The sequence below is a fragment of the Pelophylax lessonae genome (genome assembly GCF_965119305.1).
Source record: "Pelophylax lessonae genome assembly, chromosome: 8".
In the NCBI taxonomy this organism is placed as follows: Eukaryota; Metazoa; Chordata; class Amphibia; order Anura; family Ranidae; genus Pelophylax; species Pelophylax lessonae.
This window is the reverse complement of record NC_138775.1, coordinates 298,719,978-298,747,198: the sequence shown is the minus strand read 5'-3', so window position 1 is coordinate 298,747,198 and position 27,221 is coordinate 298,719,978. Positions and strand designations below refer to the sequence as shown.

The 27,221-nt window shown below is 48.2% G+C and overlaps 1 protein-coding gene across 1 annotated transcript in view; it reads right to left on the bottom strand.

Moving 5' to 3' along the window:
• The window catches only part of DMAP1 (DNA methyltransferase 1 associated protein 1), a 138,103-nt gene that overhangs the window by 76,962 nt on the left and 33,920 nt on the right, over positions 1 to 27,221 (bottom strand). Inside the window, exons 6-7 of the mRNA XM_082265025.1 lie at positions 26,644 to 26,811; positions 16,156 to 16,341 (exon numbers count right to left, since the gene is read on the bottom strand). Coding sequence (XP_082121151.1) covers positions 16,156 to 16,341; positions 26,644 to 26,811 — 354 coding nt within the window. The remainder of the gene's footprint in view (positions 1 to 16,155; positions 16,342 to 26,643; positions 26,812 to 27,221) is intronic.

Genomic DNA, 27,221 nt, shown 5'->3' with positions numbered 1-27,221 from the left:
CTGCTCGGCTCCCACAGGCAAACACAAAGGCGTGAAGATTGCTCTATATAGGGAAATTGTCAGCTCTGCTGTATATGTGAGGAGGCTTTTCCACACATCTAACCCACATAACATACAATGTAACCTTTATTTCATGGATTAAATAATAAAACAACCCAACTATTACACACACTCCATGTGTCCCTTCCAGACAAGGGGCAATCTCTCCTTCCTTCTGTCCTTTAATCTCTAACACTCATTCTATACAATTCTTCTATTGTTCTACCTGCAATGACATCTATTTCTCTTTTTATCTTCTGCTCATACAAAAATAAGAAGAGAGAAAGAGTCCGGTGTTAGAAATACCGCAGAAAAACGATGAGATAAGTAACAAGATAGAAAGAAGTATTGTCTATGAGAGGAAAGGCGTGATGGAAGAATAGAATATATTTGTTAGTAAGAAAGATACTCTGAGATCGTCCCCAGAAATGTACAGATAAAAGGAGAAATAGAGAGGAGAGATATAATGTGAGGTAGAAGGTGGAGCAAATCACAGCAGACACTAAAACTCCCACAGAAAGACATTTCATGATATACATTATATTACCAAAAGTATTGGGACGCCGGCCTTTACACACACATGAACGTTAATGGCATCCCAGTCTTAGTCCGTAGGGTTCAATATTGAGTTGGCCCACCCTTTGCAGCTATAACAGCTTCGCCTCTTCTGGGAAGGCCGTCCACAAGGTTTAGGAGTGTCTATGGGAATGTTTCACCATTCTTCCAGAAGCGCATTTGTGAAGTCAGGCACTGATGTTGAACAAGAAGACCTGGCTCGCAGTCTCTACTATTAAAGTTCATGTGCGTGTAAAAGGCAGGTGTCCCAATACTTTTGACAATATAGTGTATGTGCATGTCAGGGCTCCTACATAACAAAATGTTGATTGCGCTACACGTTATTGATCACTGCACATAACAGAGTGAGAGCGATAATTCTAGGCCCATCACTCATGGTTAACTCTAAACTGATGATCTGTAGCACTGTCTATGAATAGTTTGTCCCCATTTCACACAATTTTATTGCTGGATATGTCCGGTATCTATTTACTCTGCACAACCTCATCTTCTTTACCAGGCATCACTAAATGGCAGGCTGTGGTCCGGATCTGGACTGAGCCACTGAGCCATCTGGACCTATGGTCGTGCCGTTTAGGAGCCACTACTATACCCGGGCCTCCGCCGTTTTCATTCTGAAGATCGAGCGGAGAGCGTGAGGCAGGATGGTAATAAGCGGAGAGCGGGAGGCAGGATGGTAATAGGTGAAGAGCAGGAGGCAGGATGGTAAACAACGGAGAGCGGGAGGCAAGATGGTAATAAGCAGAAAGCGGGAGGCAAGATGGTAATAAGCAGAAAGCGGGAGCCAGGATGGTAACCGGCGAAGAGTCGGAGGCAGGATGGTAACCGGCGAAGAGCGGGAGGAAGGATGGTAATAGGTGAAGAGCAGGAGGCAGGATGGTAAACGGAGAGCGGGAGGCAAGATGGTAATAAGCAGAAAGCGGGAGCCAGGATGTTAATAAGCAGAAAGCGGGAGGCAGGATGGTAACAGGCGAAGAGCGGGAGGCAGGATGGTAACAGGCAAAGAGCGGGAGGCAGGATGGTAACAGGCAAAGAGCGGGAGGCAGGATGGTAACAGGCAAAGAGCGGGAGGCAGGATGGTAACAGGCAAAGAGCGGGAGGCAGGATGGTAACAGGCAAAGAGCGGGAGGCAGGATGGTAACAGGCAAAGAGCGGGAGGCAGGATGGTAACAGGCAAAGAGCGGGAGGCAGGATGGTAACAGGCAAAGAGCGGGAGGCAGGATGGTAACAGGCAAAGAGCGGGAGGCAGGATGGTAACAGGCAAAGAGCGGGAGGCAGGATGGTAACAGGCAAAGAGCGGGAGGCAGGATGGTAACAGGCAAAGAGCGGGAGGCAGGATGGTAACAGGCAAAGAGCGGGAGGCAGGATGGTAACAGGCAAAGAGCGGGAGGCAGGATGGTAACAGGCAAAGAGCGGGAGGCAGGATGGTAACAGGCAAAGAGCGGGAGGCAGGATGGTAACAGGCAAAGAGCGGGAGGCAGGATGGTAACAGGCAAAGAGCGGGAGGCAGGATGGTAACAGGCAAAGAGCGGGAGGCAGGATGGTAACAGGCAAAGAGCGGGAGGCAGGATGGTAACAGGCAAAGAGCGGGAGGAAGGATGGTAATAGGTGAAGAGCAGGAGGCAGGATGGTAAACGGAGAGCGGGAGGCAAGATGGTAATAAGCAGAAAGCGGGAGCCAGGATGTTAATAAGCAGAAAGCGGGAGGCAGGATGGTAACAGGCGAAGAGCGGGAGGCAGGATGGCAACAGGCAAAGAGCGGGAGGCAGGATGGTAACAGGCAAAGAGCGGGAGGCAGGATGGTAACAGGCAAAGAGCGGGAGGCAGGATGGTAACAGGCAAAGAGCGGGAGGCAGGATGGTAACAGGCAAAGAGCGGGAGGCAGGATGGTAACAGGCAAAGAGCGGGAGGCAGGATGGTAACAGGCAAAGAGCGGGAGGCAGGATGGTAACAGGCAAAGAGCGGGAGGCAGGATGGTAACAGGCAAAGAGCGGGAGGCAGGATGGTAACAGGCAAAGAGCGGGAGGCAGGATGGTAACAGGCAAAGAGCGGGAGGCAGGATGGTAACAGGCAAAGAGCGGGAGGCAGGATGGTAACAGGCAAAGAGCGGGAGGCAGGATGGTAACAGGCAAAGAGCGGGAGGCAGGATGGTAACAGGCAAAGAGCGGGAGGCAGGATGGTAACAGGCAAAGAGCGGGAGGCAGGATGGTAACAGGCAAAGAGCGGGAGGCAGGATGGTAACAGGCAAAGAGCGGGAGGCAGGATGGTAACAGGCAAAGAGCGGGAGGCAGGATGGTAATAGGCGAAGAGTGGAGGCAGGATGGTAAAAAACGGAGAGCCGGAGGCAGAATGGTAATAAGCAGAAAGCGGGAGGCAGGATGGTAATAAGCGGAGAGCGGGAGGCATAGCTTTGCATTGGATGGAGGGCGGGAGCTGCCAGCGGTTACATTTTCATATTAACCAGCAAGTGATTGGTAACTAGGACTGCCCTATGTCCTAGCCACCGATCACCTTCTGGTTCAAATAGGTTGTTTTACAAGGTTTACAATCACTTTAACTTGTGCAGCTCCTACCCTCTATCAAATGCAGAGCTGAGTATGATGCTCCAAGCTTGGCACTCCTATTTTTGGGCAGTTTTTCCCATTCTTCTTTGCAGGACCTCTCAAGCTCCATCAGGTTGGATGGGGAGGGTCGGTGCACAGCCATTTTCAGATCTCTCCAGAGTTGTTCAATCGGTTCAAGTCTGGGCTCTGGCTGGGCCACTCAAGGACATTCACAGAGTTGTCCCGTAGCCACTCCTTTGTTATCTTGGCTGTGTGCTTAGGGTCGTTGTCCTTTTGGAAGATGAATCTTCACCTCAGTCTGAGGTCCAGAGCGCTCTGGAGAAGGTTTTCATCAAGGATGTCTCTGTACATTGCTGCATTCATCTTTCCCTCCATCTTGACTAGTCTCCCAGTTCCTGCCACTGAAAAACATCCCCACAGCATGATGCTGCCACCACCATGCTTCACTGTAGGGATGGTATTGGCCAGGTGATGAGCGGTGCCAGACATGACGCTCGCCATTCAGGCCAAAGAGTTCAATCTTTGTTCCATCAGAGCAGAGAATTTTGCTTCTCATGGTCTGAGAGTCCTTCAGGTGTCTTTTGGCAAATTCCAGGTGGGCTGTCATGTGACTTTTACTGATGAGTTTCGTCTGGCCACTCTACCATAAAGGGCTGATTGTTGGAGTGCTGCAGAGATGGTTGTTCTTCTGGAAGGTTCTCTTCTCTCCACAAAGAAACGCTGGAGCTCTGTCAGAGTGACCATCAGGTTTCTTGGTCACCTCCCTGACTAAGGCCCTCCTCCCCCGATCGCTCAGTTTGGCCGGGCGGCCCGCTCTAAGAAGAGTCCTGGTGGTTCCAAACTTCTTCAATTTCTAGATGATGGAGGCCACTGTGCTCATTGGGACCTTCAATGCTGCAGACATTTTACCCTTTCCCAGATCTGTGCCTCCATACAATCCTGTCTCCGAGGCCTACAGACAATTCCTTGGACTTCATGGCTTGGTTTGTGCTCTGACATGCACTGTTACCCGTGGGACCTTCTATAGACAGGTGTGTGCCTTTCCAAATCATGTCCAATCAACTGAAATTACCACAGGTGGACTCCAATCAAGTTGTAGAAACATCTCAAGGATGATCAGTGGAAACAGGATGCACCTGAGCCCATTTTTGAGTGCCATGGCAAAGGGTGTGAATATTTATTTACATGAGATTTTTTTTGTTTTTAATAAATTTGCAAAGATTTCAAACAAACTTCTCTCACGTTGTCATTATGGGGGATTGTTTGTAGAATTTTGAGGAAAATAATGAATTTAATCCATTTTGGAATAAGGCTGTAACATAACAACATGTGGAAAAAGTGAAGAACTGTGAATACTTTCCGGATGCAATGTAGCGTCACTGAAACAATGAACATGAAGTTAGGAAAGCTCCGGGAGGCAGTGGAGGACAGAAAAGCCTGACTCTATGGTCCATGAGGTCCCGAAGAGTCGGACACGACTAAACGACTGAACAACAAGAAGTGAAGCAACCTCGTCACTCACCATTCAGGCTATATATGCACAAGACAAAGCGATTGCCCATCTGCCCTGTGCAGTCTTACACACACACACACATGCAACTGATCGTTCATTTCCGACAGATCTGAAGGATGTGATTAACCCCCGATAGGCTGCAAACGCCCTACAGCGGTACCTAGTTACTTGGCTCGATAGCCGTTTGATTGCAGCCATTAAACACCCAGAAAGGGAGCTCAGGGGAGCAGCCTCGTCCTTGCTATTGATTCAAGGTTTCCTGATTGCCCCCTGAGCGTAAACAGAGCGGCCGTCGAGGGCTCTTAGCATGCACGCTGCACAAGGGCGGCCTGACACTTGTCAATGATTTTATGCCAGCACCCATCAGGAGGAAACCATCGCCTCCAGACACGCACGAGGTGTTAATTCCAGATATCTGCAAAAACAAATACCCGACAACCTGGCACACGCAATGAGACAATGCACTGGTGTGCTACACACTGAGCATATGGGCCAGATGAAGAACTGCAAGTCCCAGAATACTACAGGCATCAGATAATAAACACTATTAGATTGTAAGCTCCTGTGAGCAAGGCCACCCTAACCCTTTTATATTGTAACTGTACTGTCTCCTTTTGATATTGTAAAGTGACGTGCAAACTGTTGGCCCTATATATATATATATATATATATATATATATACACACACACACTCATTGTCTACTTTATTAGGCACACCTTGCTAGTAAAAAAATTAATAATTATTACTAAATAAAAGATTGCGCTCAACTAAAACACTAGTGCAGACATCAATATGGGTGCAAAAATAAATGAATCTCTGCCAAATAAAATTATATATATATATATATATATACACAAAATGATATACAATAAATATATAATATATAAATGGTGAGACAAAAGTGATCCAGAAATTTTGTGAATATATAATTAATCAAAAATGTCCATAAATAAAAGTCCATAAAGTGACAATGAATATCCGGATAAAGATGATGAAAGACACTTGGTAGCAATAATACACCTCCACCAGAAAGCAAGGACACCCAGAGTGTATACAAGCTTACCAGATGGAGTGGACTCCTTCAGTTATAGGGGGTCAATAAAGCGGGTGTATATGTAACATCAGGCACCAGGCAACAGGATGGGCACCGACTTCAAATCACTGCAAACGACTTTTCCTCCAATACCAATAAAACTGGGGATGGGCTCCTACACAACGCACCCAGAATGAAAGAAGGGTCTCAATAGTGAAGTACGTAAGGATAAATAAAATTTATTGAAGACGGATGCACTTACATGTGTATACAGCAGTATCAGGGCATTAAAGGATGAAAGTCATGGTCTCCGGGTTAGGAACGCCTTCCACGTTTCAACTGCGTTCCACCGGGAGCCGGAAATGACGTATAGGCGCAGTCACGGTCCTACGTTCCAACGCATTTCGTCAGCTCGTAATCTAACGTCACCATGGCCCTGATGACGTCAGATTACGAGCTGACGAAACGCGTTGGAACGTAGGACCGTGACTGCGCCTATACGTCATTTCCGGCTCCCGGTGGAACTCGGAAGGCATTCCTAACCCAGAGACCGTGACTTTCATCCTTTAATGCCCTGATACTGCTGTATACACATGTAAGTGCATCCGTCTTCAATAAATTTTATTTATCCTTACGTACTTCACTATTGAGACCCTTCTTTCATTCTGGGTGCGTTGTGTGGGAGCCCATCCCCAGTTTTATTGGTATTGGAGGAGAAGTCGTTTGGAGTGATTTGAAGTCGGTGCCCATCCTGTTGCCTGGTGTTACATATACACCCGCTTTATTGACCCCCTATAACTGAAGGAGTCCACTCCATCTGGTAAGCTTGTATACACTCTGGGTGTCCTTGCTTTCTGGTGGAGGTGTATTATTGCTACCAAGTGTCTTTCATCAACTTTATCCGGATATTCATTGTCACTTTATGGACTTTTATTTATGGATATTTTTTATTAATTATATATTCACAAAATTTCTGGATCAATTTTGTCTCACCATTTATATATTATATATTTTTTGTATACAATTTTGTATATATTCATAAATATATATATATATATATATATATATATATTTTATTTGGCACAGATTAATTTACTTTTGCACACATATTGATGTCTGCACTAGTGTTTTAGTTGAGTGCAATCTTTTATTTAGTAATAATTATTAATTTTTTCACATTTCACGTATCACGTGTTGATTGCAGCTTCTATTTTTAGGATTTTCCTACACTAATTTATTTATTCACTATTTATCCATTCATTTGGTTTTTGTTTCTATATCCTTTTGCGCGGGTAGTTTGTTCATCACCATATATTTCTTTTCACACCTTGCTAGTAGCGGGTTGGACCCCCTTTAGCCTTCATTCTTGGTGGCATAGATACAACAAGGTGCGGGAAACTTTCCTCAGAGATTTTGCTCCATAGTGACATGATAGCATCACACAGTTGCTGCAGATTTGTCGGCTGCACATTCATGATGCCAATCCCCGTTCCACCACATCCCAAAGGTGCTCTATTAGACGAGATGTGGTGAGTGTGGAGGCCATTGGAGGACAGTGACCTCATTGTCATGGTGAAGAAACCAGTGGTGAGATGATTGGAGCTTTGTGACATGGTGCATTATCCTGCTGGGAGGAGCCATCAGAAGATGGGGACACCGGAGTCATAAAAGGAAGGACGTGGTCAGCAACAATATTTAGGTAGGCCGTGGCGATTAAACCATGCTCAGTTCGTACTAAGGGGTCTAAAGTGTGCCAAGAACACCACACCATTACACCACCACCACCAGCCAGAACCGGTGATACAAGGCAGGATAAATCCATGCGTCAAATTCAGAGCCCACCATTTGAACATCGCAGCTGAAATCCAAACTCGTCAGACCAGGCAACGTTTTTCCAATCTTCAATTGTCCAATTTTGGTGAGCCTGCGCCAATTGTAGCCTCAGTTTCCTGTTACTGTTGGGACACAAGGAAGGCAACACAATGTCCTCATTCAAAAGGAAATCAGAGACAACTTTGGGCAGGAATGATGGACAGGGATGAACAACCACTTCATCCCTATGGACCACCAAATAGGGACTGCGACAGGATAATGCCGTCAATTCCGATATCCTGCGGGCCGAGGTAATAGCCACCAAGAATATCCCCTTCTGGGATAACGTAGGCAAGGGAATCTCCCGAATATACTCAAATGAAGGTTTCTGGAGAAACCAAATTTAAATCCCATGGTGACAAAAGAGACCATACAGGTGGAGCCACATGTCAAACCCCCTGAATGAAGGTACGAACTAAAGAGCGCATGGCTAGGGGTCGCTGAAAGAAGATTGCCAAGGCAGACACCTGGCTCTTGATGGTAATCAAGGCCAACTTCTGATCAACGCACTGTTGAAGAAAGGTTAAGATCCGAGCCACAGAAAAAGATCAAGGATAAGCGCCAACCGACTCACATCAAGAAATGTACGCTTTCCACGTACGATGGTATATCTTGCTGGAAGACTGCTTCCTCACCATAGTAGGGATCACTGATCCAGACAAACCTCTATCACTCAGTACCTGGCTTTATATAGCTAAGCCATTAAAACCAGCGACTGTAAAGCAGGATGGTAGATTAGCCCTTGGGACAACTGGTCTTCTCTGAGAGGAAGCCCCCCAAGGGATGTTTACGGCCACCAAGATGATTGGAAGATCCTCACTGTTGATTCCTCGCAGGAACTGTGGAAGAAGCCTGAGCCAAAGATGATACTGGCCTTACTGTGGCCCTTGGACGCCTGCGGCATCTGTCAGAGGACCCTGTGACCTCGTCACGAACTTCGGTATCCTCCTGTGGAGCAGAACCTGCATGTAGGACTGTCTATCAGAACTGTCTTGAAGGTGGTTACCACCAGACTCAGAATCTGTATGCAAATTGGTAGAGAGAACGGTCTGTGTGACAGCAGCTGGCGAATGCTGAAATTTGTCGAGAGGAAGGACCACCCTGGTCAGAATTAAAATCTGACCTAGGTAAATCAATTCCCTGGACAGGGATAGGGGAGACCTTAGGTAGTTCGGACATCACCTGAACCTTTGCAGGAATTAAATCTGCACAAGGAGACTCAGGACCTAAGAAACCTGAAAAGAACAAACTTTGCCCCCCTTTCTGGGTACCCCCAAAATAAAAATTTCGCTGATCTCCTTGACACTCACAAAAGAAGGCACAGGGCTGGAAACCTGCAAAGATGTCTCCCCACCCCAATAGTGGGTGAGGGCAAACCTTCATGCTGAAGGGGTCTTGTCTGCTGGTCCGGAGAAGTTAGCTCTAGGCTTACCAGACCAAGGTTGCTTGGAACCTCCCGGGAAAGATTTAAAAGATCTATTTCCCTTATTCTCCGTCCCAGAAGCACAACATTTTCTATGGGCTGAGAAGGAGGGCCCCCGTCTGCAACAAGGCTCCTTCCCTTTCCTTGACTGTGGCAGGAAGGTACTCTTCCCCCCTTGTGATACCCTTAATGATGTCATCCAGGGTAGCCCCAAACAGGCGATCGCCTTGAAAGAGCAGATCAATGAGTGCTTTCTTAGAGGCTTGGTCTGCGGACCAATTCTTAAGCCACAGCACGCGCTTAAATCACCACCACTGAAACAGAAAGTTTGGAGAGCACAGGAGCTGTACCCAAAGCTGCATTACAAATAAACTGCAGCTCATGGACCAACTGGTCTGCTAAATCAACATAAGCAGCGGGGACCTGCTCACTCCCTAGGTCCTGGCTTAACCACTTTACCACCGGAGGATTTTGCTGTCTTACGTCCAGGCCACTTTTTGCGATTCGGCACTGTGCGACTTTAACTGACAATTGTGCGGTCATGCAATGCCGTACCCAAATGAAATTTACGTCCTTTTTTTCCCACAAACAGAGCTTTCTTTTGGTGGTAATTGATCACCTGTGCGATTTTTACTTTTTGCGCTATAAACAAAAAAGGAGCGAAAATTTTGAAAAAATAACAATATTTTTCTTTTTTTTTATATGAAATTCCCCCAAAAAAATTTAAAAAAAAAATCAAAATTTTTCATCATTTTAGGCCAATTTGTTTTCTGCTACATATTTTTGTTAAAAAAAAAAAAAAAAAAAATCGCAATAAGCGTATTTTGATTGGTTTGCGCAAAAGTTATTGCGTTTACTAACTAAGGGAAAGATTTCGGTCATTTTTTTTTTAAACTAGTAATGGCGGCGATCTGCGATTTTTTTTTGCGGGACTGCGACATTGCGGCAGACAGATCGGACCCTTGATTGACATTTTTGACACTTTGGGGGTACCAGTGACATTACTGCAGTAATCAGTGCTATAAATATGCACTGTCACTGTAAAAATGACACTGGCAGGGAAGGGGTTAATTTTATTGGAGAGGGAGGGGTTGATGTATGCCTGGTGCTTACTGACGTGTGTGGGGGGAGGTGACTGAGTGACACAGGGACAGATCGGATGTTCAGCTATGGTGAACCCTGCAATCTGACCCTGTCTGTCACTTAGGAGATCCGCCCGCTTTGTTTACACAAGCAGGCGGATCTCCAGACTAGATCCCCGACGATCGGGGAAGAGCAGCGGCGATTGCCGCTACTTCTCCCCTGGCCTGACTCCCGCTGTGACTGAATACAGCGGGAGCGAGCCTCCGGCGGCACGCGCGCGTTCTGCCCACAAGGGGCAGAGTCCAGCGATGTAGGTCTACGTCGCTGGACGATAACGAGCCACTTTGCCGCAGTAGCACCAATGTGAGCGGGAGTAAAGCGGTTAAAAGATTGGCCCATTCAGTTAGGGTCTGAGACACCAGGGCTGAGGCAAAGACTGGCCGCAATGCCAAACCAGCCATAGTAAACATGCTGCGTGCCACAGCCTCTGCTTTCCTGTCATCCGGGTCCTTAAAGGACGGGGATTCCTCTACTGGGATCATGGTTGCTTTATTCAACCTGAAAACAGGAGGGTCCACCACTGGTGAGCTAGTCCCCTTTTTTAAAAGTGACTCCACAAAAGGGTAACGTACAGCAAAACAATTGGGGACCACAAAGGGTAATTTTGGTTGTTCCCATTCCTTACAAAATAAAGCACATAAGGGAACACCTTTGGAGTACGAGGTGACCTATGCGTATCAAACGACACGGCCACGTCCGTGGCTACATCAGCCGCATCCTCCATCTTTAAAGCCTCACGCACTGCAGTGATAAGTGCGTCTACCCGCGTTTTTCATTCGCTGCGTCGACCATGGAGGAATCATCCTCACTATCGGAGGTGTTAATTTTATGTCCCCCTGGACGGGCCGCGTCCACGGCGGCATCATGCTCAGAATCAGATGAGACAAACTGAGTAGGTGAAGGTGGGGGGATGCTTCCTCCTGGGCCTTTGCCCACACACCGCTTCCACCCGGGACACTAAGGACTGCAGGACCACCGTCAGTGCAACTATGCGAAGCTGGAGTTCTGAGGGACCTGCCACCTCCATGAGGGGGGTCAGTGGGGGAGATGTGACCCTAAGGCTCCATAAGGAAAGATAGACCTTGCAGTACAAATACGATCTTTTGGCACCACTAAAGGATCCCCTCAAGGCTCAGGGTACCTATCAGCAGAGAGAGAGATAACAGGGACCCCCAAGGACTCACCCTACCAACCAGAGGAGTGCTCCGAATTCAAACCCAGCATCACCATGGACGCCATCCCTGTTCATATGTTCCGGGCACAGGAAGAGGAAGAGGAGAAGGAGGAGCTTCGGCATCCCCACAATGTTTTGGTCGTCTCCAGCGTCTCCCGGACTAAGGGAAAATGGCCCCTGTGACATCGGGCTACACAAACATTGTCCCCAACCGGAGACCAGCCAGACTAAGGAAAAATGGCCCCCGTGACATCATCGGGCTTCACAAACATGGCCGCCAACCGGAGACCAGCCAGACTAAGGGAAAATAGCCACCATCAGCAACAAACGCTGAAGCATGCTGCCATGATCTTCCCTGCGTCCTCTGCAACGGCAACAGCATTAGAACAATGAAAAGAAGCTCATCTGAAATGTAACAATCCGAGATTAGGAGTCAGCCTTCAGGTGTATGGATCCACGCCAGTAGTTCAGGGGATGAAGCGTTGTACACCCATGGCACCGTCCGGCAGGTCGGCCAGTGGCTTCAGGATACAGCTCTACTCACAACCACTTGGGACGCAGAGTCACCTGCGTGACGTCACCAATCGGGCAGCCAATAGAATGATGCGTTTCACAGCATGCGCAGAGGCATCGCAGGGCATACGCGTTTTTTCAAGTGCGATAACTAGCAAACAATAGGGCATGCCCCTAGGAGTCTCCTACACTGGGACCCCTCCAGACTACCAGGGCAGGACACACACTATCCCAGGACCCTTACAGAGTGGGGATAGCAGGGGAGACCCAGGGGGTCTCCGCTGCATTCTCTGCCCTGGGACCCCCACCAGACTCTGGGCCCAGACAGGAGGGAAAGGGAGTGGGGGAAGCCCAGCTCACTGAGGGATTTATGAATGGGAGGAGGGAACCTGCAGGCAGGTCTGACCATTCCTGTAGGTTACCTGCGTCCACCCCAAAAAAACGCTAAAAGGGGAGAGGGGGGGGGATTGTACTTACCCTTCCATGGTGTGGATAACGCTCCAGACAGATAGGGAGGAGAGAGACGCTGCAGCACTGGATCGAGATCGGGCTCAGGTGAGTATGCGGGGGGGGGGGGGGGATGAGGGGGCGATACCAATACATTGCACAGTGTGGCCTCAAACCTCCTCTGCTGGGGTCCCCCACCAATGCCCTGGGCTTGTCTTCTCTGTGCATCACCATAGGAAGCCACTTTCTATGGGGGCGCACTTGTATTTATTGAAACACAATAGATGCGAAAGAGCCGGCTGGTCAATCTAGTGTCCCTGACGCGAGAGCACAATGAAGCCGCAAAGGGGGGTGGGGGCTTTCTGCACAAGGTACCCGCACACCATCGCAGCAGGGTAGTGTGAACCGGGCACATGAACAACAAGGCATTTTGCAGGGGCCAGGAATCTTGCTCAGGAGTGAGCAAGCATGGGTACCCCAATGGAAAGCAGGTTTCCGGGAGGGGCTCTTGACGAAGAGGAGGGGCCTGGAGCGCTAGCGGGGGAGCCAAGAAGAAGAGGAGTGGGGTTTCTCTGTGCAAAATTAAGGCATTTTGCCTTGGCCATGAGGCTGGGCTGCTCTGGAATAGCTGCCCAATGCTGTCCCATCGCATCTGGTGTGAATCTACCCTAAATATATGAATAGTCACTGATAAGAATAATTACATCAGACCCCATTCACACAGCAAAAGGACTTTATCTTCTCTCACCACGAGGAGAACTCCCTCCAGACCTTCCACTGTATGAGCCGTGTTTCTATCTTCCTGGGCAATTTTCAATCCTTCCCATTTCTTGGTTCATTGAATGACGGATCGAATAGTTTTCTTGATATATGTAAGCAGAATTATCGCATGCAGCAATCTAATCATTCATATTTGTTACTAATTTTCTTGATGTAATATTACAGATACGCATCCTATATCTTCTGATGAAGCAGATCTCTGGGTCTGGGAAATGTACTGGCTGGACCGGCATCTTTATTCAACCCACCAACTATCCAACTATGTATTGAACCTCATTCCCAGTGTAGATATCGGCAATAATGATCAGAAATAGCTGCTGAGGTCACATCATGGCGTACTGCAAATGATTCTACAGATATTTCAGGGTGCGGAGGTTTATAAATGGAGGTACGATGGTGATACAATTGCTGTGCACACCTATATGAACCATTTTGTGTTCTTTGTTTTTTTTTTCAATACTCATTATTAATTTAAAAAAATTACAAAAAAAAAAAACATTTTTTTTTAATAATAATTTTTAAGATACAGTTATAAAATACAAGGTTTTTCTCACACTGGTTCAATTGCTCTTACTCGAGATTGCATAATGTATGTGCTTTAACCAGTTTCCACCCAGGCCAATTCTGACATTTACATGTAAATGTAAAAATCACTATTTATTTTTTTGCTAGCATATTGCTAAGAACCCCCAAACATTATATATACATATGTATGTATATATATATATATAAAAAAAAATATATAAAAATATGAATATATATCTATATAAATATGCTTACCGTATTTTCCGGCGTATAAGACGACCCCCCTAATTTTCATCTACTGGTAATACTTATACTTAGGTTATCTTGGAGATATTATACTCGGCGTATAAGACGACCCCCCATTTTTGGGCGATTTTTTTGAGGTTCAAAAGTAGTCTTATACGCCAGAAAACACATATATATATAAATAAATATGAATATATATATAAAAATATGAATATTTTGTGTAATATTCTAATTTTCTGAGATGCTGAATTTTGGGGTGTCCCTCGCTGGAAGCCATAATCATCAAAGTGAAAAGAAAGAAATGTGTGAAATCTCTCACACTAGAGATTAAAAAGGCGATCACTGCAATGTTTTATGTCACACGATATTTGTGCAGCGATTTTTCAAACGCAATTTTTTTTTCTTTAAAAAGACACTTATTTTTAATGCAAAAACACTATATATATATATAACCCAATTTTTTGGTGAAATATAAAAGATGTTACGCAGAGTAAACAGAAACACGTCACTCTTTAAAGTACAACTAAAGGCAACATTTTTATTAGTTCTGGATAGAGGGGGGGAGGGATTAGACCCCCTGTCAGGTTTTATTGCTGTCTGTGTCCCCGTTAAGGAGATTCATCCTCTCAATCTGTCCTGTTTACCATTATCATTGAAAGTGAAAGTGAAAGAAAATCCCAAATTTTGCGTTATTCCCAAAAAAGGAATAGAAGGGAAATCTTCCAATGGGGACAGTAGTTCTGGTGACCTGGGGGGCTCCAAGGAATTCTCTTAATTTGCAGAGATTTCCTCTCACATCCCGTTTGGCTATGGTACAGGACACTGAGGTGACCCCTGCCGCTATGGTACAGGACATGGAGGTGACCCCTGCCTTCTATGGCACAGGACAGTGAGGTGACCCCTACTGCTATGGTACAGGACACTGAGGTGACCCCTGCCTTCTATGGTACAGGACACTGAGGTGACCCCTGCCTTCTATGGTACAGGACAATGGAGGTGACCCCTGCCTTCTATGGTACAGGACAATGGAGGTGACCCCTGCCTTCTATGGTACAGGACAATGGAGGTGACCCCTGCCTTCTATGGTACAGGACACTGGGGTGACCCCGGCTGCTATGGTACAGGACACTGAGGGGACCCCGGCTGCTATGGTACAGGACACTGAGGGGACCCCGGCTGCTATGGTACAAGACACTGAGGGGACCCCGGCTGCTATGGTACAGGACACTGAGGGGACCCCGGCTGCTATGGTACAGGACACTGAGGGGACCCCGGCTGCTATGGTACAGGACACTGAGGGGACCCCGGCTGCTATGGTACAAGACACTGAGGGGACCCCGGCTGCTATGGTACAGGACACTGAGGGGACCCCGGCTGCTATGGTACAGGACACTGAGGGGACCCCGGCTGCTATGGTACAAGACACTGAGGGGACCCCGGCTGCTATGGTACAGGACACTGAGGGGACCCCGGCTGCTATGGTACAGGACACTGAGGGGACCCCGGCTGCTATGGTACAGGACACTGAGGGGACCCCGGCTGCTATGGTACAAGACACTGAGGGGACCCCGGCTGCTATGGTACAGGACACTGAGGGGACCCCGGCTTCTATGGTACAGGACAGTGAGGTGACCCCGGCTGCTATGGTACAGCACAGCGAGGTGACCCCGGCTGCTATGGTACAGGACAGCGAGGTGACCCCGGCTGCTATGGTACAGGACACTGAGGGGACCCCGGCTGCTATGGTACAGGACAGCGAGGAGACCCCGGCTGCTATGGTACAGGACAGCGAGGAGACCCCGGCTGCTATGGTACAGGACAGCGAGGTGACCCCGGCTGCTATGGTACAGGACAGTGAGGTGACCCCCTGCTATGGTACAGGACATTGAGGTGACCCCGGCTTCTATGGTAAAGGACATTGAGGTGACCCCGGCTTCTATGGTAAAGGACACTGAGGTGACCCCGGCTTCTATGGTAAAGGACATTGAGGTGACCCCGGCTTCTATGGTAAAGGACACTGGAGGTGACCGCTGCCTTCTATGGTAAAGGACATTGAGGTGACCCCGGCTTCTATGGTAAAGGACATTGAGGTGACCCCGGCTTCTATGGTAAAGGACACTGGAGGTGACCGCTGCCTTCTATGGTAAGGGACATTGAGGTGACCGCTGCCTTCTATGGTAAACCTCTTCTCCTATATAGTAACCAAGAAAAGTTTCTGCAGCCCCAAGTCTGGTGACTCTTTTCTCATGACTGCACCGACAGATAGAAACATAGAAAATAAACAAAAGAAAGAAAAAGAAATCTTACGGGTTTCTCGCTTTCCTTCTTCTGCGGCAGTTTCTTCTTGGTGGCTTTCCTTTCGGCGCGCCGCAGTTCGGTGGTGGTGTCGGCGGCAGTGATGAGTTTCTGCAGGTCCTGCGCCTTCTTCTCTCTCTCCTTCTTCCTGCTCTCTATTTTCCGCAGCTCTTGGATAAGGTACTCCTCCTCTGACACCTACAGGAAGAGAGCCGCAACTACACGTTAGACATATGGAGAGAAGTGATGTGCAGAGGGCGCACCCTAGTGGTGGACGGAAGGAAATCCAAAGGATGAGCCACATATTGCACCTCTCATTGATTGAAGTGTAACTATAGTGAAAATCAAAAATCATAAAGTGTAATAATTTGTTTTTTTTTTTTTTTTTTAAATAGAAGATACCAGGGGGCAGTTTCAGGGGAAGTAGGAAGGCTGTGGAATAAAAATGTGCCCAAACTCTAACATTTTTGCAGCCACAGCATTGTTTGTAAAACTTACACATCTATTCTTGGATGCTCACAGAGAAAACTTCAAGAGCCTGCAAACAGAAAACTTTTGACGCAGTTGATTATTTTGTTTTCCTGGATCTGAATACCAACTAAGCTGGAAAAGGTGTATAAATGGCACAACGATGGTGAGAACCCCTCATAATGGGCACAGCGGGTGTACAGACCCGGGAACTCAGCACAGGGATGGTGGGAACCCTCATAATGGGCACAGCAGGTGTACAGACCCGGGAACTCAGCACAGGGATGGTGAGAACCCCTCATAATGGGCACAGCGGGTGTACAGACCCGGGAACTCAGCACAGGGATGGTGGGAACCCCTCATAATGGGCACAGCGGGTGTACAGACCCGGGAACTCAGCACAGGGATGGTGGGAACCCCTCATAATGGGCACAGCAGGTGTACAGACCCGGGAACTCAGTACAGGGATGGTGGGAACCCCTCATAATGGGCACAGTGGGTGTACAGACCTAGGAACTCAGCACAGGGATGGTAGGAACCCCTCATAATGGGCACAGCGCGTGTACAGACCCGGGAACTCAGCACAGGGATGGTGGGAACCCCTCATAATGGGCACAGCAGGTGTACAGACCCGGGAACTCAGCACAGGGATGGTGGGAACCCCTCATAATGGGCACAGAAGGTGAACAGACCCGGGAACTCAGCACGGGGATGGGGGGAACCCCTCATAATGGGCACAGAAGGTGTACAGACCCGGGAACTCAGCACAGGGATGGAGAGAACCCCTCATAATAGGCAGAGCGGGTATACAGACCCGGGAACTCAGCACAGGAATGGTGGGAACCCCTCATAATGGGCACAGAAGGTGTACAGACCCGGGAACTCCACACAGGAAAGGTGGGAACCCCTCATAATGGGCACAGTGGGTGTAAAGACCCGGGAACTCAGCACAGGGATGGTGGGAACCCCTCATAATGGGCACAGCGGGTGTACAGACCCAGGAACTCAGCACAGGGATGGTGGGAACCCCTCATAATGGGCACAGCGGGTGTACAGACCCAGGAACTCAGCACAGGGATGGTGGGAACCCCTCATAATGGACACAGTGGGTGTACAGACCCGGGATCTCAGCACAGGGATGGTGGGAACCCCTCATTATGGGCACAGCGGGTGTACAGACCCAGGAACTCAGCAGAGGGATGGTGGGAACCCCTCATAATGAGCACAGCAGGTGTAGAGACCCGGGAACTCAGCACAGGGATGGTGGGAACCCCTCATAATGAGCACAGCGGGTGTAGAGACCCGGGAACTCCGCACAGGGATGGTGGGAACCCCTCATAATGGGCACAGCGGGTGTACAGACCTGGGAACACTGTTAGAGGGTTTAAGTTTCCAGCATCCAGGGTTTACATTTCTAGCACTGCAATATCGATTTTAGGTGGAGTGCCTCTTTGACGTGAAGATTTTTAGGGAACTGCAGAGCTTCCAGTCTGATTTCTGGCGGAGGAGCGCTGAGGGAATTTGGAGCTGCTAAAAAAATATGTAGTGATAATGTGAATGACCTTCCTGATCCGAAACCTCCTTTCCGCTTTATTGAGCAAAGAACCGACTCCAGCTCGCAGGTTCAGGTAACTTTGTACTTGAGTTCAGTGGAATGGGAGATGCTGGGTCGGAAGGCCGGCGCAGTGCCGGGAGAAGTTCTTTTTAAATGCCAGCAGAAGAGAAGAACGCATGATGAGTGCGCGGAGCTATGAGCAATGGTGAGCCTCACACTGTCCAGCAGGGAAAGGGTTATCAGGACAGAATAACTCCTCTATCCCCCAATACTGGAGGCATCCAATCTCAATTCTCATTATAGAAAAGTAGAAAACATTTCAAATGTTTAAACTGAGACAATCGGCCATTATAAGAAAAAAAAAATCAGGTGATTGTGAAGTTGATGGCAGCAACAGGTCTCAAAAAAGTTGGGACAGGGCAACAAAAAGCTGGCAAAGGAATCGGTCCTAACAAGGAAGGACCTTTTGAAACTAATGAGGTTAATTGGCAACAGGTCAGTACCATGATTGGTCATAAAAAGAGCATCTTAGAGAGTCAGAGGGTTTCAAAAGAAAAGACGGGCAGAGGTTCTGTGAAAAGCTGCGTAAACAAATTGTCCAACAATTTTAGATTATGTTCCTTAAAATTGCAAAGACTTTAAAATGATCATCTACAGGTCATACCATCCTCAAAACAATCAAAGAATCTGGAGAAATCTCTGTGTAAAGGGAGAAGGCCGAAAAAAAAAATTGGATGACATTGATCCTCTGGCCCTCAGACGGCACTACATTAAAAACAGCCATGATTGTGTGATGGACATCACTGCATGGGCTCAGAAATACTTCCACAAATCACTGTCTGTGAACACTGCTCAAAGTGCCATTCAAAAATACAAGATAAAACTCTATCATGGAAAGAAGAAGCCAGATCTGAACATGATCCAGAAACACCGCCGTCTTCTCTGGGCCAAAGCTCATTATAAATGGTCTGTTGCAAAGTGGAAAACTGTTTTCTGGGCCAAAGCTCATTATAAATGGTCTGTTGCAAAGTGGAAAACTGTTCTCTGGGCCAAAGCGCATTATAAAAGGTCTGTTGCAAAGTGGAAAACTGTTTTCTGGGCCAAAGCTCATTATAAATGGTCTGTTGCAAAGTGGAAAACTGTTCTCTGGGCCAAAGCGCATTATAAAAGGTCTGTTGCAAAGTGGAAAACTGTTTTCTGGGCCAAAGCGCATTATAAAAGGTCTGTTGCAAAGTGGAAAACTGTTTTATGGTCAGACAAATGGAAATCTGACATCCTTTTTGGCAGCCATAGGTGCGGCTTTCTCCGGACTAAAGAGGAGAGGGACCTTCTGGCTTGTTATCAGTGCTCAGATGAGAAGCCAGCATCTCTGATGGTATGGGGTGGGGGGCATTGTTGTGTATGGAATGAGCAGCCAGCTTGCACAACTGGAAAGGCACCATCAATGCTGAAAGATATCTCCAGGTTATAGAGAAGCATATGCTCCAATCCAGCTAATGTCTTTTTCAGGGAGGGCATCACACATTTCAGAAAGACAATGCTAAACCGCATACTGCATCTATGACAACAGCATGGTTTCCTAGTAGAGGAGTCTAAGGGTTTAACTGGCCTGCCTGCAGTCCAGACCTTTCACCAATTGAAAATACAAAAAATAACGCAAAGACCCAGGACTGTTGAGTAGTTAGAATCCTATATTAGGCAAGAATGGGACAACATTCCTCTCCCGAACCTTGAAACAGTTCACAGACATTTACAGAGAGTTGGTAAAAGAAGAGGAGAGGCTACATTGTGCTAAACGTGGCTCCACCCCAACTCCACTTTTTTTTTTTTTTTTTTTACTCCACCCCAACTTTTTTTTTTTTTTTTTTAGACGTGTTGCTGCCTATAATTTCACAACCGCCTTATTGTTTTCTTAAAATGGTCCACTTTCTCAGTTTATATATTTGATAGGTTTTCTATTTTCTATTGTGAATAAAATCCGGGTTTATGAGATTTGAACATCATTGCATTCGGTTTTCATGAAGATTTTTACATAGCTCCCCAAATTTTATGGAATTGGAGTTGTATATAAAATCCATTTCTTGGGGGACACAGAAATTTTGAGACTATTGGGGTATCCTGCAACCAACAGGAGAAATTGGACACATCGTAGCCTGCCTGGTGTAACCTACCCCCAGCATGCCTCCTTGTGTAAAAGCAGTACCAAGCACATGACGATGAACACAGATTGGTGGGTCCTGTGTCCCGTAAAACTCCAGGGAAAGGATTTTGCGGCAAGTACAATAATGCTGTTTCTTTCTCGTTCCTTGAGGGACATTTAAATTCAGAGACTGTTGGGATATCCAAAAGCGGTCCGAATGATGGGAGGGAAACAACAGCAAAACATTACCAGGCCCACAAACAGAAAAATACTTGTATGCAGCTCAACGAGCCACTTGAAGGACCTTTTGCTCAAAGATAGCACCAGAAAAGGCCAAACTTGAGGAGCATGAGAACAGAAGACCAGGCACAAAGAAAATATCCCAAATAGGTTCAAAACGGCAGAGCCTGAGGTGCAGAGAGAAACAAATTCATATTCCAAGAAGTCATGGGTAGCTATATGAGAGACACCATGTATAAAAGTTTTGATGAAGAATGGGAGGACACCAGTCTCGAACTGGACCACCGCCACAGGGACCTGACCCGAGATGGTACAAAATGGTCAAAATGCTGATACAGGCCCATCTGCAAAAAGGCCAAACATTCATCCCACAGAAAATTTACTTGAGTGAAAATGTATTGCCTTGGACTAAGCAGAGCACGCCTTCCATCTCCACCCATTAGGAGGGAGAGGAAGTACAGCTGGGGAGTCAATGGTGGAGAAGCATCTGGGTGTTCTGGTATATCATAAGCTTAACAATATTCATTGGTATCAGTGGAAGGAAGAGTGTTCCAACATTTGTATCAAAGGGAGAATGGTGAACCATCGTTGGTGTCAGTGGGAGGAATAGTGTCCCATCATTGGTGTCAGTGGGAGGAATAGTACCCCATCATTGGTGTCAGTGGGAGGAATAGTACCCCATCATTGGTGTCAGTGGGAGGAATAGTGCCCCATCATTGGTGTCAGTGGGAGGAATAGTGCCCCATCATTGGTGTCAGTGGGAGGAATAGTGCCCCATCATTGGTGTCAGTGGGAGGAATAGTGCCCCATCATTGGTGTCAGTGGGAGGAATAGTGCCCCATCATTGGTGTCAGTGGAAGGAATAGTGCCCCATTGTTGGTGTCAGTGGATGGAATAGTGCGCCAATCATTGGTGTCAGTGGGAGGAATAGTGCCCCATCATTGGTGTCAGTGGAAGGAATAGTGCTCCATTGTTGGTGTCAGTGGAAAGAATAGTGCCCCATCATTGGTGTCAGTGGAAGGAATAGTGCCCCATTGTTGGTGTCAGTGGATGGAAAAGTGCGCCAATCATTGGTGTCAGTGGGAGGAATAGTGCCCCATTGTTGGTGTCAGTGGAAAGAATAGTGCCCCATTGTTGGTGTCAGTGGAAAGAATAGTGCCCCATTGTTGGTGTCAGTGGAAAGAATAGTGCCCCATTGTTGGTGTCAGTGGAAAGAATAGTGCCCCATTGTTGGTGTCAGTGGAAGGAATAGTGCCCCATTGTTGGTGTCAGTGGAAGGAATAGTGCCCCATTGTTGGTGTCAGTGGAAGGAATAGTGCCCCATTGTTGGTGTCAGTGGAAGGAATAGTGCCCCATTGTTGGTGTCAGTGGAAGGAATAGTGCCCCATTGTTGGTGTCAGTGGAAGGAAGGATGCCTTTTGGGTGTTGTCAGTCGGATGAATAGTGCCTTGAATGAGTAGGAAGAATAGTGCCCTAGAGACTGGTTTAAAGCAAGCAAAGGGCCACATCTGGCCCCAGGCTGCACTTTGGAGGCCACTGTGCTAAAGGATTCTTGTATCTGAGGACAACCCAATCCAGTTTGTTTGTAAACCTGAAGGCCTAGGGGTCCTCATCCTGTGTCTCTCACCTGTGACACAGGGCCTAGAACACCTCTAGATGTAGAGACCATCCCCCTGATCCAGGCACTGCCTGCTGAGGAAATCTGCCTACCAACTGTCCAAGCCTGTCAGAAAACAGCAGACAAGGCTGGAATGAGAATTTCTGCCAAGTGACAGCGTGCTTTAAACCTCTGGATTATCCCTGGTGGCGGATGTATGTCACTGCGGTGGCATTGTCCAACTGATTTCTGATTGGATGACCCTTCAGAGTTGGGTGTGCCCAGCATTGCAGGCAAAGCCAGTTCCCCCAAACCTCCAGAATGTTGACCAGGAGACAAGATTCCTCCAATGTCCAAGTCCCCAGCACCATCAGGTTGTTCAGGACTCCTCCCCAGCCCAACAGGTTGGCATCAATCATGAGGATCTTTCATGAGATTGTAGGGAAGGACTCCCCCCCCCCCCCCCAACTTCTGAGCAGGGATTTTGAGTAGCAAGCCAGGAACAACGTTGTCTTCAGTGATAAATTCATCTGTCCAAGGACTGAAGCCAGTTGTCCCACAATGAAAAGTAGCAGTATTGAGTGGAACTGGCCAAATAGGACTTCCTCAATGAGAATACCATCAGCTCCAGGACTGTCATGCAGAAGCTAAGCGTCTGGCAAATCCTGGACTCAAGAATCCAAGTCTGGGAGAAGGGAGTTTATTTTCCTCCTAGGGAACCCACCAGAACCTTTGCAAGGTCTGGATAGTCTGTACTACGTTGTCACCATGCACCTGAGCCAACTTTTCCCTCAGAAGGAAGTTATGTAAGTATCAAGGGTGCCCTGAGAGAGCAACATGGCTAACACAGGGGCCAGCGTCTTGGTGAACACTGGAGATGCGAAGGAAAAATAGAATGGCAGGCCACAAACTGGAAGTGGAGAGGACCCACAGTAAAGGTAAATGTTCTTGATGTCCACAGAGGAAAGAAAGTTCCCAGATGAATGCAGGCTATGAAAGACCTGGTAGATTAAATGCAGAATTTCTGAGCCCAGATGAAGACATTTAGGACCTTCAGATCCAATTGAAGAGACAAGAACTCACTGCTCAAGGTGGTGTGATTGCCTGATGACTCACACAGGTGCATGCCCCGGCTCGCCTCCGTGAAAACTTGATAAAGGAAAAGGAATTGGCAGCACTCCAGGTTGAGTCAAAATCCAGATTTATTGACTGGACATCCAAATATGACAATCGTGACAAGGTAGACGCGTTTCACACACTGTGTGCTTAATCATTACAGTAATGATTAAGCCCAGTCAGTGTGTGAAACGCGTCTACCTTGTCACGATTGTCATATTTGGATGTCCAGTCAATAAATCTGGATTTTGACTCAACCTGGAGTGCTGCCAATTCCTTTTCCTTCAGATCCAAGATGGGGCCAAAGCCACCTTTTGGTTTTAGGAACTGTGAGCAGGTTGGAGTAAAACCCCTGGAACTGTTCTGCCGCAGAGACTGGGGCAATGAGGCCTGCTCCAGAAGACCTGCTAGATCCTCATAGAGATCTGCCAATCTGTGCCGTGACACAGGCAGGTTGGAAAGAATGAACTGGGGAAGGCTGGTAGCGAAATTCAAGCCAGTAGCCCCTAAAAGCACCCTCACCGATCCACACTTCTGAGATGCTGGTTGTCTAAATATCCACAGTAACAGCTGTTCCCCCAACTATGGGATGTGGGGACACCCCCTATGCTGAAGAAGGTTTGGGGTACTTGGAAGTCCAGGGTTTGTGGACAGACTGGGAGCTGGACTTGGGTTTGGCTTTGAAAGTTGAGGCCTATGAATAATGAAAAGGTCTCTGCTTGGCCTACAAGGAAGAGTGAGTTTTCCGAGGCTGAGCTCAAGGCTTTGTTTGCTGAAGAATATGAATCTTCTACCCCCAGTAATATCACTGATAAGGGTATCCAGGGCAATTCTGAAGAGACGTCACCCCTTGAAGTGCACATAAAGCAAGCATTTCTTACATGCAGCCCAACCAATCAGATGAGTCCTCCTCATGTTCATGTATAGAAGGCCTAGCTAGGAGAGGAGACGGGAAACTAAAAAAAAAAAGCGTTTTTTTCTTTCAAAATTTTCGGTCCTATTTTTCTTGTTTAGCAAAGAATAAAAAAAAACTCAAGTAGTATTTAACCAGTTGCCTACCGGGCACATATACCCCCTTACTGCCCCCCCTAATACCGGGGAACATATACCCCCTTACTGCCCCCCCTAATACCGGGCACATATACCCCCTTACTGCCCCCCCTAATACCGGGCACATATACCCCCTTACTGCCCCCCCAATACCGGGGAACATATACCCCCTTACTGCCCCCCCTAATACCGGGGAACATATACCCCCTTACTGCCCCCCCTAATACCGGGCACATATACCCCCTTACTGCCCCCCCTAATACCGGGGAACATATACCCCCTTACTGCCCCCCTAATACCGGGGAACATATACCCCCTTACTGCCCCCCCCTAATACCGGGCACATATACCCCCTTACTGCCCCCCTAATACCGGGCACATATACCCCCTTACTGCCCCCCCCTAATACCGGGCACATATACTCCCTTACTGCCCCCCCTAATACCGGGGAACATATACCCCCTTACTGCCCCCCCTAATACCGGGGAACATATACCCCCTTACTGCCCCCCCTAATACCGGGGAACATATACCCCCTTACTGCCCCCCCTAATACCGGGGAACATATACCCCCTTACTGCCCCCCCTAATACCGGGCACATATACCCCCTTACTGCCCCCCCTAATACCGGGCACATATACCCCCTTACTGCCCCCCCTAATACCGGGCACATATACCCCCTTACTGCCCCCCCTAATACCGGGCACATATACCCCCTTACTGCCCCCCCTAATACCGGGCACATATACCCCCTTACTGCCCCCCCTAATACCAGGCACATATACCCCCTTACTGCCCCCCCTAATACCGGGCACATATACCTCCTTCCTGCCCCCCCTAATACCGGGCACATATACCCCCTTCCTGCCCCCCCTAATACCGGGCACATATACCTCCTTCCTGCCCTCCCTAATACCGGGCACATATACCCCTTTACTGCCCCCCCTAATACCAGGCACATATATCCCCTTACTTCCCCCCCTTATACCGGGCACATATACCCCCTTCCTGTCCCCCCTAATACCGGGCACATATACCCCCTTCCTGTCCCCCCTAATACCAGGCACATATACCCCCTTCCTGTCCCCCCTAATACCAGGCACATATACCCCCTTACTGCCCCCCCCTAATACCGGGCTCTTATACCCCCTTCCTGCCCCCCTAATACCGGGCACATATACCTCCTTCCTGCCCCCCCTAATACCGGGCATATATACCCCATTCCTGCCCCCCCCTAATACCGGGCACATATACCCCATTCCTGCCCACCCCCTAATACCGGGCACATATACCCACTTCCTGCCCCCCCTAATACCGGGCACATATACCCCCTTCCTGCTCGCCCCTAATACCGAGCACATATACCCCCTTACTGCCCTCCCTAATACCAGGCACATATACCCCCTTCCTGTCCCCCCTAATACCGGGCACATATACCCCCTTCCTGCCCCCCCCTAATACCGGGCACATATACCCCCTTCCTGCCCGCCCCTAATACCGAGCACATATACCTCCTTCCTGCCCTCCCTAATACCGGGCACATATACCCCCTTCCTGCCCTCCCTAATACCAGGCACATATACCTCCTTCCTGCCCTCCCTAATACTGGACACATATACCTCCTTCCTGCCCTCCCTAATACCGGGCACATATACCCCTTTACTGCCCCCCCTAATACCAGGCACATATACCCCCTTCCTGTCCCCCCTAATACCGGGCACATATACCCCCTTCCTGCCCCCCCCTAATACCGGGCACATATACCCCCTTCCTGCCCGCCCCTAATACCGAGCACATATACCCCCTTCCTGTCCCCCCTAATACCGAGCACATATACCTCCTTCCTGCCCTCCCTAATACCAGGCACATATACCCCCTTCCTGCCCCCCCTAATACTGGGCACATATACCCCCTACCTGTCCAGGCTAACTTTCAGCTCTGTCACACTTAGAATGACAATTGCGCAGTCATGTGACACTGTATCCATATGGCTACAAAGTTACAATGTACAGTCTGATCTCTGGGGGAGGGGAGACTGAGGAAATGCCTCCTCCTCCTCCTACAATGTTACAATGTACAGTCTGATCTCTGGGGGAGGGGAGACTGAGGAAACGCCTCCTCCTGCCTGCAGCAGACTGATGACATCGCAGACTGGGCGGAGTCACTGACTGGAGCTCAGTAATTGATCTTTAATGATAAAAGATAAATCTGCCTGTAACAGACTGATGACGATACTGATGGAATAAATGGGGGAAACATTTATAGGATACCCCCCCCCCCCCCCCCCGAGTGTCATGGGTCCTATTGATAGGGTTGCCAGTAGCCCCGCCCACCTGCTCCGGCGTCCGGCTGTACAGCCTCTCCAGCTGCTCTTTCCTCCGACGTTCGTGAGCGGCATCGAACACCGCGCTCTTCAGCTCCGTCCCGGGAGTGGCTCGAATGTTTCCCAGCTTGGCACAGATGCTGTAATAGCGATCTTTCAGGTCTTCCCCTGATCTTTTCTGTAAAAAAAAAAAAACAGAAGAGAATAAATTGTAGCGAGCTGGGAAATCCGGATTGTTCCCTTATTCAGACTCCAATTGTGATAGAGGTTCCATATCGCTGCACACGCCGGGGGGGAGAGCGATAATTCCAGCACCCCCCCCCCTCCTCCATAACACTGACCTGGTGACCTATGAGGGGCCTTTGAAGGGTCTAGAGAAAATATCGGGTACATTTCACAGCCGCACACAAATTTAAAGCAACCCTTCGGCCATTCCTTTCCTCTTTCCATCTATGAAATCCTCTGTCCTTCTTTTATCTTTGGATAGTAATTTTATTCTTCTGCCAGGAAATACTCACACAGCCAACTTCCTAATTCTTGTCCAGTAATTTTCCCAGCCACAGCGTACAATGACGTCCTCCCAGAATC